General features: G+C 43.0%; 1 protein-coding gene and 1 long non-coding RNA gene across 10 annotated transcripts in view; one reads left to right on the forward strand and one right to left on the reverse strand.

Annotated features, from left to right (window-relative positions):
• The window catches only part of LOC116080824, a 33,664-nt gene extending 22,788 nt beyond the window's left edge, over positions 1-10,876 (forward strand). Inside the window, exons 3-4 of one of the 2 annotated variants that reach the window (XR_004114623.1) lie at positions 9,806-9,928; positions 10,677-10,876. This is a non-coding gene — a long non-coding RNA (uncharacterized LOC116080824). Of the gene's footprint in view, positions 1-9,805 lie in introns of both variants that reach the window. The other variant, XR_004114622.1, reaches the window with a different exon arrangement.
• The window catches only part of Plekhh2 (pleckstrin homology, MyTH4 and FERM domain containing H2), a 106,210-nt gene that overhangs the window by 91,728 nt on the left and 187 nt on the right, over positions 1-14,295 (reverse strand). For 2 of the 8 annotated variants that reach the window (XM_031357431.1, XM_031357427.1), the window contains exons 1-2: positions 13,972-14,195; positions 5,787-5,916 (exon numbers count right to left, since the gene is read on the reverse strand). In XM_031357431.1, coding sequence (XP_031213291.1) covers positions 5,787-5,909 — 123 coding nt within the window. In that variant the 5' untranslated portion in view covers positions 5,910-5,916; positions 13,972-14,195. Of the gene's footprint in view, positions 1-5,786; positions 5,917-8,770; positions 8,793-13,971; positions 14,196-14,295 lie in introns of those variants that run through there. The other 6 variants (XM_031357435.1, XM_031357433.1, XM_031357432.1 and 3 more) reach the window with 4 other exon arrangements.

Consider the following 14,295-nt stretch of genomic DNA (forward strand, 5'->3'; position numbering starts at 1 on the left):
AAAGTCCTGTATCATCATCATAAGAAGTGATTTTATATCTGAATCTTGCTTTTCCAGTATGATGGTGTGTCCAGGATTTGCTATGATGGGAGATACCAAGTAACTTTGGTTTGCATTGCTTATATTCTTACACTTGCCCCTCATCATCTGGTTATCTGTACTGCTAACTGCCCTTGCTAAATCTAGCTGGAGCCTGTCCTTCCTGTGATCCTGGTTGTGTCAGAACTCCTCAGAGTCAAGCTGTCTCTGGGATCCTGTGATTCTGGGATCCTGTGACCCTAGGCTTGTTAGAGCACCTGGGAGTGGAGCTTCCTCTGGGTGGTTTGGGACTGGCTGCAGAGTTTGAGCCCAAGGTCTGCTCAGGGCACCGGCTGTCCCAGACATACCAGAAGCTACCCGAGCCACTGGGCTGGCTGAGTTCCTGTGTGCCTGGGTCTTGCTGGTCCCAGTTACTCCCGGTATTGGGACAGATGTTGTGTCCTCCTCACCTCTGATCCTGGGCATGTTAGAGTGCCTGGGAATGGAGCTTTCTCTAGGTGTTGTGGGACTGGCTACAGAGTTTGCCCCCAAGGTCTGCTCAGGGCACCCCACTATTCTTTAATATCTCTTAAAATCATTGGACTCAATTCCCCAATAAAAAGACATAGACTAACAGACTGGATATGTAAACAGAACCCAGCATTTTACTACATACAGGAAATGCACCTCAGTGGCCAAGACAGACACTACCTCAGAGTAAAGGACTGGAAAACAATTTTCCAAGCAAATGGTCCCAAGAAACAAGCTGGAGTAACCATTCTAATAATGGATAAAATTGACTTTCAACCAAAATTCATCAAAAAAGATAAGAAATGACACTTCATACTCATCAAAGGAAAAATCTACCAAAAAGAACTCTCAATTCTGAACATCTATGCTCCAAATGCAAGGGCACCCACATTCATAAAAGAAACTTTACTAAAGCTCAAATCACACATTGCACACCACACAGTAATAGTGGGAGACTTCAACACCCCACTCTCATCAATGGACAGATCATGGAAACACAAAGTAGACAGAAACACACAGAAACTAACAGAAGTTATGGACCAAATGGATTTAACAGCTATCCATAGAACATTTCATCCTAAAACAAAAGAATATACCTTCTTCTCAGCACTTCATGGTATCGTCTCCAAAACTGACCAAATAATCTATTACATGACAGGCCTCAACAGATACAAGAATATTGAAATAATCCCATGCATCCTATCAGATCACTACAGACTAAGGCTGGTCTTCAATAGCAACAAAAACAACAGAAAGCCCCACATACACATGGAAGCTAAACAACGCTCTACTCAACGATAACTTGGTCAAGGAAGAAAGAAAGAAAGAAATGAAAGACTTTTTAGAATTTAATGAAAATAAAGACTCAGCATACCCAAACTTATGGGACACAGTGAAAGCAGTGCTAAGAGGAAAACTCAGCTCCAAGTGCCTACAAAAAGAAACTGGAGAGAGCATACACCAGCAGCCTGACAGCACATCTGAAAGCTCTAGAACAAAAAGGAGCAAATACACCCGAGGAGTAGACAACAGGAAATAATCAAACTCAGGGCTGAAATAAACCAAGTAGAAACAAAAAGAACTATACAAAGAACCAACCAAACCAGGAGCTGGTTCTTTGAGAACATCAAGAAGATAGATGAACCCTTAGCCACACTAACCAAAGGACACAGAGACAGTATCCAAATTAACAAAACCAGAAACGAAAAGGGTGATATAACAACAGAAACTGAAGAAACTCGAAAAAATCACCAGATCCTACTACAAAATCCTATATTCAACAAACCTAGAAAATATGGATGAAATGGACAATTTTCTAGACAGATACTAGGTTCCAAAGTTAAATCAGGATCAGGTAAACCATCTAAACAGTCCATAACCCCTAAAGAATAGAAGCAGTCATTAAAAGTCTCCCAAACAAAAAAAAAAAACAGGACCAGATGGGTTTAGTGCAGAATTTTATCAGATCTTCAAAGAAGACCTAATATAAATATTCTTCAAACTCTTTCACAAAATAGAAACAGAAAGAACACTACCCAATTAATTCTATGAAGCCACAGTTACGCTGTGTATTCTACCTTGGAGATGGAATGGTTTCTGTCCAATCAGAATCCTTTCACAATTTCCTCTCATAGAGGACTTCATGAGAGATTTTTTTCTCTATTTCTATCATGTTTAATGTTCCAAACAGATTTTAAAAACTGGTTGAGTGCATATTACTTTAAGCTTCAGAAGATATCATGTGTATTAAGGAGGCATTTAACTATTATAAATTATTTTGATGACTTAAAAAAATGTCAAAAAAAATCTTCATAAGGAACTTTCTGTAATGGCTTTTAAAAGAACAAAATAGGGGCTGGGGAGATGGCTCGGTCAGTAAAGTGCTTGCTATGCAACCAAGAAGGCCTAAATTTGGTCCTGCAAGTCCATGTAAAAAGCTAAGTATGCTGGTGTGATCTATAATCCCAGCACTGGGGAGGGGGTCTGAAGACCACTGGGATTCGATGGCCATTCCACCAAAGTAGTCAGTAAGCCCCAGATCTCAGTAAAGAGATCCTGTCTCAGAAAAACAAGACTGAGAGATCTGTGGTTCTCGTCCTTCTCAAATGCTGCGACTCTTTAGTGTAGTTCCTCACGTTGTGATTCCCAAAGGTATTTCGTTGCTACTTCAAAACTGTAATTTTTGCTATTGTTATGAATCATAACGTAAATAACTTATATGCAGGATATCTGATATGTAACCCCAATGGGGGTCATACTCCACAGGTTGTGAACTCCCTGAGGCTGCTCTCTGGACTCCATGCACATGCATGCACGCATGTGCACATGCACACACACACACACACACACACACACACACACACACACGGTGGGGGTGTGTGGGGACAAACATTGCTATACAAATTAAAATATAAGGTTAGCTAATTGGAACCAACAAACAGAACTTTTATTTAGTCCATTGTTTAACGGGACCAGCTTGTCAAGAAGCAAAGGCAACAACTGGGAAGTATAGGCAAGGTTTAGCCACAGGAAATCACTGATGGGTAAACAAAATCACTGTCTAGGTAGTTGGGCTTGTGGAAAATACTACATAAATCACCTTTCAACACGAGAAATTATTCTTATATTGAAAAGAGAAAAAAATAACACCCCATGAATGATAGTCAACATTGAGTTAAATTTTCCTTAGCTATATTCAAACTGGAACCTTTTCAAGCCTTAATTTTTATCCTAAAATTAACAAACACACAACATTAATTTTGAGGACACATTCCACAGAGCCTGCAACTGGGTTATCTGTAACATGGGCTGAGGGGGGTCACTTTAGTCTTTCCACCTAAAAAATGCTAAGGATGAGAAAGGCAAAGGTTTCAAGAAAATGTTATTTTACTGGATTTATTTTAGGGCACTTCTAAGGGATGCTTGCCTAGCAGGAAACAAAGATTTAAAGCTCCTATGGAGAAGTGACACATGTGCCAGTCTCCATCTCAAAAGACTATGAACTCAAGTTTAAAACAACATTTGCAGGGCTGGAGAGATGGCTCAGCAGTTAAGAGCACTAACTGCTCTTTCAGGAATTGGTCCTGAGTTCAATTCCCAGCAACCACATGGTGGCTCACAACCTCTATAACTGTAGTCTCATGGGATCAGATGTCCTCTTCTGGGGTACAGATACATGCAGATAAAATATCCACATACATAAAATAAAAAATCTTAAAAACAGGGCTGGCGAGATGGCTGAGCGGGTAAGAGCACTGACTGCTCTTCCAAAGGTCCTGAGTTCGGGTCCCAGCAACCACATGGTGGCTCACAACCACTGGTAATGAGATCTGACGCCCTCTTCTGTGCGTCTGAAGACAGCTACAGTGTATTACGATGGAATGAGCGGGGCTGGACGGAGCAGAGGTCCTGAGTTCAATTCCCAGCATCCACATGATGGCTCATGGCCATCTGTACAGCCACAGTGTACTCATACACATAAAATAAATAAATAAATCTTTAAAAAAAATAAAAGAAGAATTGTTTAAAAAAATCTTAAAAACAAAGAGGAGTATCTAGATAGATAGATAAATAACATTATCCATCTACATAACATTATCTAGAAATATGTGAACCACATATTGATTTTAAATTCTCTAGAACATGCAATACAGAGCAAAAAAAATATAATATTACTCAATTAATTCAATATTCAAAATACTTTCAAAACAGTCAATGTAATCATTATTGCTGAACTGTTTTATTTTTTCATATAAAATCTCTGAAACCCACAGTGTATTTTACATTTGCAACATACTGAGTCTGAACAAGTCTAGTTGAAATGTCCCATGGTTGCATGTGGCATGTTGGTATCTGTGCTGATTTGTTTTGTCAACTTGACCCAAACTGTGTTCTGGGAAGACGGAATCGCAAGTGAGGAACTGCCTCCATCAGATTGGGCTATGGGCATGTTGATTAATGTGAGGGCCCAATCCGACTGTGGGCGGTGCCATCTTGGGCAGGTAGCTCTGGGAAATAAGAAAGGTAGCCAGCTGAGCATGAGCCTGAAGCAAGCCAGTAAGTCACACTCTTCCATGGTCCCTGTCTCTGCTCCTGCTTGAATTCCTGCCCTGACTGCCCTCAGTGATGGACTTGGAGCCAGACATATAATCCAAATAGACTCTTTCCTCCCCTATTTGCTCTTGGCAATGGTATTCATCATAGCATTAGAAAGGAAATTAACAGGTTGGTGAGATGGCTCAGCGGGTAAGAGCACTGATTGCTCTTCTGAAGGCCCTGAGTTCAAATCCCAGCAACCACATGGTGGCTCACAACTATCTGTAATGAGATCTGGCACCCTCTTCTGGTGTATCAGATGACAACTACAGTGTACTTTGGGCTGGAGTGAGCAGAGGCCCAAAAGTCAATTCCCAACAACCAGATGAAGGTTCACAACTATCTGTACAGCTACAGTGTGTACTCATATACATAAAATAAATAAATAAATCTTTAAAAAAAAAACGAAAGGAAATTAACACAATATTATATCAGACAGTAAAGTCTAGAATCCACGTTCCCAGGAAATAAATATATGTATGTATGTATGTGTGTGAATACAATTCCAGTGACAAAAAAATCTAATTACATTACTATTAATAGAAGAATATGACTATACCGAATTCAATTCAAGCCCCAACGATAATTTTGTAACATATAATTAGAAATTCCTAAAAAGGTTGATTCTTTCAAGTATTTATAAGCACATTTTGATATCAGTAAAGAGTTTTCTTCTATAATTACTTTGAAATTATTTTTTTGTTTGCTTTGTTTTACTAAGATGGGATTTTGCTGTGTGGCTCAGGTTGGCCTTAAGCTTGTGATCCTCCTACCTCAGTGCTGGGATTACAAGCTTGTGGCACTGTACCAGGCTTAAAATTATATTCTTCAACAGAAAGCAGATTAAAATATTATTAAATTCCTTTAATAAATCAAATAAATTCTAGCTTTCTCTCTGGAATGAATAAGCTCTGTATTCATCAAACATGTAATATTCCCATATTCAATTGGTGCTCACAATTTTTTTTTGTCCCATATTTGGGGAAAATTACGTCAACTGCAGCTTCAAATACTTCATAAATATTAGACTATATTCATTATTTTTAAAATCGTTGCCCTCCCCAGGAGTAATGAGGTCATCTAATGCATGTTAAACAGGGATCCAATAACCGACAGTAATGAAAGATCTGGGGAAGCCTTACTTTGTCTGCTAGGAGCTCGCGGATCTTGCTTGCTTGAACCCGGAATTTCATGAGCTGAGCCTCCAGAGCTACACAGCGTTCTTTCCAATCTATTAGTCCTTCTGGCTCAGAGGGCTCCTCCATAGTTCTTCTAAGAGAAGGGGTGGGAGGAGAGAATTGTCAATACACACATTAGCCTTGAAGACAATTCAAGAAATGACCCAATGTACTGAATGCGATCCACACACATGTCTCAATTCTGAGATAAAGCCAGCACTTGCTATAGTTTGGAGAATTAAATGACAGACAAGATGTCAAGGCTGGAAGCCATACTGGGGTGTTAATTTCCTCTTTCAGTTTACCCATGCTAAAGGACCGAGAGATGCTAATGATTGCAAGCTGCTCAGACGAGCTGTGAGGAGCAAACCAGTGTTGCTTCCAGTAGAACTTTTGACCTGCGTGCGATAGCACAGCCCAGACGCAGACTACTGTCTATTAACTCTTCTCAACAGGGAAGACTTTTAAAAGGCCCTCATAATTCACACTCAGATTTGCAGACTTGTCACAATGTGTTCGTGATATGACAAAATAACCCATAGAAATACCATACCTGCGCTAGAATTACAGTTTTGATTTGCACTAGAATGATAACCTGGATCACTCTGGATTCTTCTGAGTCCAGGCTAAGTGTCTCAGGCCAGAAAGTCTCTTGCTTCTCTAACCAGGGGAGATATTAGAGGCCTGACAAGTACATTTTCATTTCAGGGAAAAAGCAAACAGATAAAGATGAAAATTAGAATCATCTACATTTAGTATATCTGGACTCAGTGTTTTGGTTTGGTTTTTGTTTTGTTTTGTTTCCGAGACAGGGTTTCTTTGTGTACCCTTAGCTGTCCTGGAACTAGCTTTCTAAACAAAGCTGGCCTCAGATTCAGACATCCCACCTGCCTCTGCCTCCTGAGTGCTGGGACTAAAGGCGTGCGCCACCACTGCATTTCCTGGCCAACTCGGTGTTTTCTATAACATTAACTGTCCTTCTGAAGGAGATTAAGCCCAGGAAAGCTTCACTGGAGGGAGGAAGGTCTAGGCCAGGGAGGCTGACTTGCAAGTCTAAAGGACTACTGACTTCAACAGCCTGGATGCTTCTAGCTCTGGGATTCGTGCAAGTAGTTGTGAATGTTTATTAATGGTTTTGGGCCTAATTGTATTTCTGAATGACCTTTGCCATGAATTGATGAAATTTACACTAGGAATGGATTTCCCAAAGGAACCAAGCCCCCAGTCTAGGAGAACACATGATGATAAATACTCAGAATTCCCCAGTATTGACTAATATATCCTGTTCCCTAAACACAAGCCAAATCTTTTTTCCATATTTTATTGGTTAATTTATTTATTTACTTTTCAAATGTTATCCCTTTTCCCATTTTTCCCTCCACAAACCCCCTGTCCCCTCCCCCGTCTCAATGAGGGTGCTCCCCTTACCCTCCTACCCACTCCCCCCTCGGTGCCCTAGCATTCCCCTACACTGGGTCATCAAGCCTCCACAGGACCAAGGGCTTCTCCCATTGATGACCAAGAAGATCATCCCCTGCTACATATCCAGCTGGAGCCATGGGTCCCCCCATGTGTACTCTGTGGTTGGTTGGCCTCTGGGAGCTTTGGGAGGTCTGGTTGATTGATATTTTTGTTCTTCCTATGGGGTTGCAAACCCCTTCAGCTCCTTCTGTCCTTGCCCTAACTCCTCCATTGGGGTCCCCATGCTCAGTCCGATGTTTGGCTGCGTACATCCCCATCTGTATTAGTCTGACTCTGGCAGAGCCTCCCAGGTGACATCTATACCAGGCTCCTGTCAGCAAGCTCTTCTTGGCATCAGCAATAGTGTGGATGTTTGGTGTCTGCAGATGGTATGGATCCCTAGGTGGGGCAGTCTCTGGATGGCCTTTCCTTCAGTTTCTGCTCCACTCTTTATCCCTGAATTTCCTTTTGACAGGAGGAATTCTGGATTAATATTTTTGAGGTGGGTGGGTAGCCCCAACCCTCAACTGGAGGCCGTGGCTATCCACTGGATATGGTCTCTACAGGTTCTATCTCTTCTTTGTTGGGTATTTTGGCTAATGTCCTCTCTGTTGGGTCCTGGGACCTCTTGGGTCCCTGGTGTCTGGGACTTTCTAGTGATAGAGGTCCAAGACTATTGAACATGAAAGACAACAGCTTTCAACATATGAAGTGGTTCAACTAGATATCCAGATGCAGAGGAATGAATGTAGGCCTCTCCCTCATCCCAGGTATACCAATTATCATAAAATATATTAAAGGCTTAAATGTAACCCAAAGCTCTAAGAAATCAGAAAACAGATACATGAAACCGCATCAAAACTTTAGGAATTATGGGCCTTCAAGGACACTATGAAAAGCTTGTAAAAATAGCCTACAGACAGAAAAAGATTTGAAAATCAGGTATGTGAGAAGAGACATGTCCAGAATATGGAAATGACTCAAACAACTTAATCAGCAACAAAAACAACCTTCTAGATTTGGTGGCACACACCTTTAATCCCAGCACTCAGGAGGCAGAAGCAGGCGGATCTCTGTAAGTTCAAGTCCAATCTAGTCTACACAGTGAGTTCCAGGACAGCCAGGGCTGCATAGCAAGACCCCATCTCAAAAACAAAACAAAAAAGGACAATCTTACTTTAATTTTTATTATTGCTACTTTATACATCTGAGATTGTATTTGCCCCTCCCTTCCTCTCCCCCCAGCCCTTCCCTACAACACAAGTTGTCCTCTGTCCCTTCCCCCAAAAGTGCACTCCTCCTCCATTTCTCTTCAAAAAAGGGCAGGCTGTCAACCAAACTCAACATATCAAGTTGTAGTAAGACTAGGCACCACCGCTCATGTTAAGGCTGGATGAGGCAACCTAGTGTGAGAAAACAAAAGGGTCCCAAAAGCTGGCAAAAGAGTCAGAGACAAAAAAAAAAAAGAGGCTAAATGAGGACCTTACTTGGCCAAGTGCTTGCCATGCAAGCATGAAACCTGATTCAAATCTCAAACGAGAAAGCGTCTCCACGAGTAGGCAAGCTGTAGGATATTTTCTGGATCGATGATTGACATAGGTGGGCTCAGGCCATGGGGGTGGGACAAGGCCACCCCTGGTGGTCCCGAGGTTTGTAAGAAGCCAGGCTGAGCAAGCTATGAGGAAAAAACAGTAAGCAGAATTCTTCAATGGCCTCTGCTTCAGCCCTATTTCCAGCCCTGACTTCCCTCAAAGACGGAATATATGATCTATGAGTTGTCAGCTAAAAAACCCCTTTCCTCCCCAAGTTGCTTTTGGTCACGGTGTTTTATCACAGCAATAGAAACCTTAACTAAGACAGAAGTTGGACCCGAGCACATACCATTACTATAATCAACCTGACCATATTTTTTAAATTTATTCTTCTTTCATATAGTACACCCCAATTGCAGTTTCCTCTCCCTCTCCCACTTCTTCTCCCAGTCCTCCCTTCACCTTCCCAGATCTGCTCCTCCTCCTCTGCCTCCCTTCAGAAAAGAGCAGGCCTCCCAGGAACATCAAGAGAGCATGGCAGAAACAAGGTGCAATAAGACTGGGTACACACGCTCATATAAAGGCTAGACAAGGCAACCCAGTAGAAGGGAAAGGGCCCTAAGAGCAGCTGAAAGAGGCAGAGATACCCTCCCACTCCAACTGTTAGGAGTCCTGCAAGAAGATCAGGCTACACAACTGTAACATATATGCAGAGGACCTAGAGCAGACCCATGCAGGCTTCCTGATTGTTGGTTCGGTCTCTGTGAGTCCCTTAAAGCCCTGCTTAGTTGATTCTGTGGGCTGGGTTCTTGTGGTGTCCTTGACCCCTCTGCCTCCTACAGACCTTCTGACCCCTCCTCTGTGGGATTCTCGGAGTTTGGCCTAATGGTTCTCTGCATCTGCTCCCAAGCTATGCTTTTGTTGCTGTTATTTTAATTTGGTTTGGTTTGGTTTTGATTTTTTTTTTGTTTTTGTTTTTGTTTTTTAAAGGAGGATTGTGCAAGGATTTTGGAAAAGCCATTGAGCACTCAAGAGCTCAATGAACCTGGGAGCCTGAAAGATGACAATGTTGCAAGTGATGACAATGGAGGCCTGGCTTGTGAAGTTCCAGAAGTAAGTACAGTAGGCATAACGTTATTGTGCGCCATGTAGAAGTTATCCTTGCATTATTCAAATGCTGATTTCTGTGCCCCCATATTGGATTATAGTCCTTACTCTGAGTATCTCTTGCCTCAACATTGTATAGGCATTGCTCTCCACTTGTTCTCTGATTGGTCAATGACAAAGATGATCAGTCAATGACTGAGCAGGGGAGAGAACAGGGTTAGACTTCTTCCAGGATGGGGAGGAGGGAAGGAGAGAGAGAGTAGGGATTCGGTAAGGGAAGAGAGTCAAGGAGACATAATGAGAAAACACTGGGAGCCCAGAGAGCCAGATTGGTACTAAAATGCAGGCATCACTGGGATTTTGACTGGGAGGTAGTCAGATGAGCTGAGAGGATTAAAATAGAGCAATATTGCCTGGTTGTTGTGCCCTTAAAGCTTGTTATATAGATATAATAGTCCAGTCTCAATTATTTGGGAGCTAGCTGGGTTAAGAGGAAAACTGCAACAAACATTTATACATTGCCACTAACAGAGTATCTTAAAAACTTTATTGAGATCATTCAATACTTTGGATTAAGAATCTGGGCAGCTAGGGTTGAAGAATCAGCTGTGATAGAAGGGACCAGAACCACTGAAGTGAAACCTTTGCTTTACTTGGACAAACAATGCTGGTTAACTAGAGCTGAGACTTTACAAGTGCTTAAGAGACGAGACCAGCATTACTGAGGTAAATTTTTCTGGGGATATTTCCTCAGAGTCAGCGCACAGAAGCTCTGGTCCAGGAAAGGTCAAGACCGCATCTTGTTCTGCAGACAAACTTGGTAATGTATAGAGTTACCCAGACAGTACTGGTTTTGAAGGCAGGAAGGGGGTCAGGATGAGCAGCTGAGCCTTGGCACTGTGAGAGGCCAGGAGAGGCCATTGGTGAAGGTGTGGCTCAGCCGAAGTAGAAGCACCAGGATTGATGTGTTCGTGGGAACAAGTTGGCTTTAGCACTATGTGGTGGTTGCAGCAGAATATTGGAGCTAGTGGTACTAAGGGACAGGCACCAAGAAACAGCAGCAGCTATGCTGTGGACTGGCCTCAGCCTGAGACAGGCTTCATGTGGTGTGAAGGGCAGAACCACAGAGGCAGAGCCGCTGATGCCCTCTGGAGCCCGGAAGACAGGGAGCACCACCCGTCTGAACCTGAGCTTTCCTTGGTCGTTGGACTCTGGGGTCTGTGTGGACTGAATGTGAATGTGCTCTCGTTCTCCCATCTTGGAGCAAGAACATATCTAACATTTATTTATTTTACAGGCACCCACAATTAAAGACTGCATGTTTTGCTTTTTGTCTTTTGGTTTTTTTTTTTTTTTTTTTTGGAGAGACTGAATATTTTAAAGAGACCTTGGAATTTTAAGTGTTGAAATTTTTTAAAGACTATGGGACTTTTCAGAAGCGGGAATGTTTTCTAATTGTTATTTTAATATTGTCTTGGGGACAACAAGAGAGAAAAGGTTATAGTTTGATAGTGATGTGTTTTGTGTCAATTGTTTTGGTTCTTGGGTTTTGTCACGTTGACACAAGCTAGAGTTATCTGGGAAGAGAAACTTCGACTAGAAAACTGTCCCCATCCAGACCGGCTGGAGGCAAGTCTGTAGGGCACTGTCTTTATTAGTGGTTGATGTAGTCAAGAGAAGGAAGGTTAGGGTTTAATAGGGATGTGTTTTTTGTGTTGGGCTGACAAAAAAGCAAAAAACCAAAACTGTATGCACCCAGCCCACAGAGCTGTGCCCCCTCTGGATAGTTCTTGACCTGTACAGGAAAGTAGGCTGAGCATAGCCTGAGAACTCCAGTAAGCAGCCTTCCTGCACGGCCTCTGCATCAGCTCCTGCCCCACAGACTCCCACCCTGCCTCAGTTCCTGCTCTGACTTATCTTCATGACAGACTATAAACTGTAAGCTAAAAAACCCCTTTCCTCTAAGTTGTTTTTGGTCATAGGAATTATCACAGTGATAGAAAGCTAACTAGTACAAATACACACACACACACACATACACACACACACACACACACATGTTTCAAGTTATCCTATGGTCCACAACTCCAGGTAACAGTGTATGGAAATGTCCACAACAGACAAATCCAAAGACAGAAAATAGGTCAATGGTTGCCAAGGAGATGAGGAAAAGGCAATTGTGACTAACAGGCCTAGAGCAGTGGTTCTCCGCCTTCCTAAAGCTGAAACCTTTTAATATAATTCCTCCTGTTGTGATGACCCCTCAACCATAAAATTATTACTTATAACTACAATCTTGCTATTTTTATGAATTATAACATAAATATCTGTATTTTCTGATTGTCTTAGGTGACCTCTGTGAGTCATTCTACCCCACAAGGGTGTCGATCCACAGGTTGAGAAGCACTGGCCTAGAGTTTCTTAGTGGGCATGAAGAAACCATTCTAGAACTGGATAATGAATAACTGCACAAATATGCCCCAATCCTCTGTCAAAGGGTCAATTTTATGGTTTGTGAATTGTATCCCAACTAAAAAGAACATATGTGTGCTGGGCACTGGTAGCGCATGCCTTTAATCCCAGCAGTTGAGAGGCAGAGGCAGACAGATTTCTGAGTTTGAGGCCAGCCTGGGCTACAGAGTGAGTTCCAGGACAGCCAGGGCTACACAGAGAAAATGCAAACAAAGAATGGGTTTGTTTGTTTGACCACACTTACAGATTTAACCATTTATTATTAGTTGTTATCCCTGCCAGGAATCTCACCAATAACTCAAATAATAGAGAAGTAACTGTTAATGTCAACTATGAAAGGTACAGTACATATCTCTTATCTAGAACCTTGCTAGGTAAAGATACTTAGGTAATGATACAAAAAAATTCAAAGTTAACTACATCTATTTGTCTTTAGTTGTTGTAATTATACAGTTTTACGATGAAGTAGAAAAGCTTTAAGATTACCAAACATGCTTTGACATCTTTGGTGCCCAATAATGAAGTCATAATAAAAAGAAAATCAAGACTTCAGTTTGGTCTAGACATGAGATTTCCTGGGTCACTCTGTAATTCTGTAACTAGGTAGAAGGCAGCTGTAACTCAGTAGAGCACCACCTTGGTGAATTCTCAACAGTTTCGTTGTCCTTAGTGACAGAATTGTATGGCTTCGGGGGCTAGAATCCACTTGTAAAAATGTTCTCTTCTCAGTTTTGAACTCTAAGAGGACCTACCTTCTCTGCAGGGGGCAGATAAAAACTGAGGTTTTCCAAAGACCTCCAGTGACTTCGGAAATATTTACTGGCACAAAATAAACTGTTTATAGTTGTGGAGTGAACGCTCTTTTCTCTGAATCTTTGACTTCCTGTTTCTTTTCCAAATCCTAAAGGGATGGGGGAGGTTTAAAAAGACTATAAAGTCCTAGGAAGGGAGGAAGGGAGAGAGGGAAGAAGCGAGGGAGGGAAGAAGGAAGGATACTACCTAGGCTCACACTGATGAAATTTGGATAAACCCCTAAACCCCGTATATTCTCTAGAACAGTCTGGGCTGTGGGTCATGTCCCGCCCTCCCCCAATGCAGAAAAGATGTCTCTGACTAGACTGAAGCATGCCTTGTTAAAGAACCTCACCACCACCTATCCCTACTTGGGCCACGCCTGCCCTTCAGCGGCACTGCCAAGAACAGCCTTCTCCTCCACACTCCTCCTGGACACACACACACACACAGAGAGAGGAGAGAGAGAGAGAGAGAGAGAGAGAGAGAGAGAGAGAGAGAGAGACAGAGACAGAGACAGAGACAGAGACAGAGACAGAGAGACAGAGAGAGAGAGACAGAGAGACAGAGAGACAGAGAGACAGAGAGACAGAGAGACAGAGAGACAGAGAGACAGAGAGACAGAGAGACAGAGAGAGACAGAGAGAGTCCTGAGGTCCAGGCTTGCAAAGACTGGAACTTTCACAAAGAAGCCAGTGACCCGCAGGTAGCCGGCCAGAGGAAAGTTTTCGCAAGGCTGAGTGCCTCAACGTCTCCGGGGGCAGATTCATTTCGGGGTATGTCACCTTAGGGCGCTCTGGCGTCGGGCGGTCGGGCAAGCGGAGGTGTTAAAAATACAAAGCTGGAGAACTGTGGTCCCGGGGTCCCCTCAGAGCACGGCTCATCAGAAGCGCAGGCCGAACTGTAGCATCGCCGATGGGACCCACGGCGCGCGGGGACCCGGAGCTGACCCGCAGCTCCCCTGCCCGACGACCCCCGGCGGTACCACAAGCTCGGGCCCTGCTTTTCTAACAGAACGTCACAGGAGCCCAGGGTACGTAGAGTTGTCTCCAGCCGGCTCGTGCGGGCGACCCGGGACCCGGGCCGGGCCGGGGGGGGGGGGGGGGGGG

The sequence above is a fragment of the Mastomys coucha genome, unplaced genomic scaffold, assembly GCF_008632895.1.
Source record: "Mastomys coucha isolate ucsf_1 unplaced genomic scaffold, UCSF_Mcou_1 pScaffold6, whole genome shotgun sequence".
NCBI lineage: Eukaryota > Metazoa > Chordata > Mammalia > Rodentia > Muridae > Mastomys > Mastomys coucha.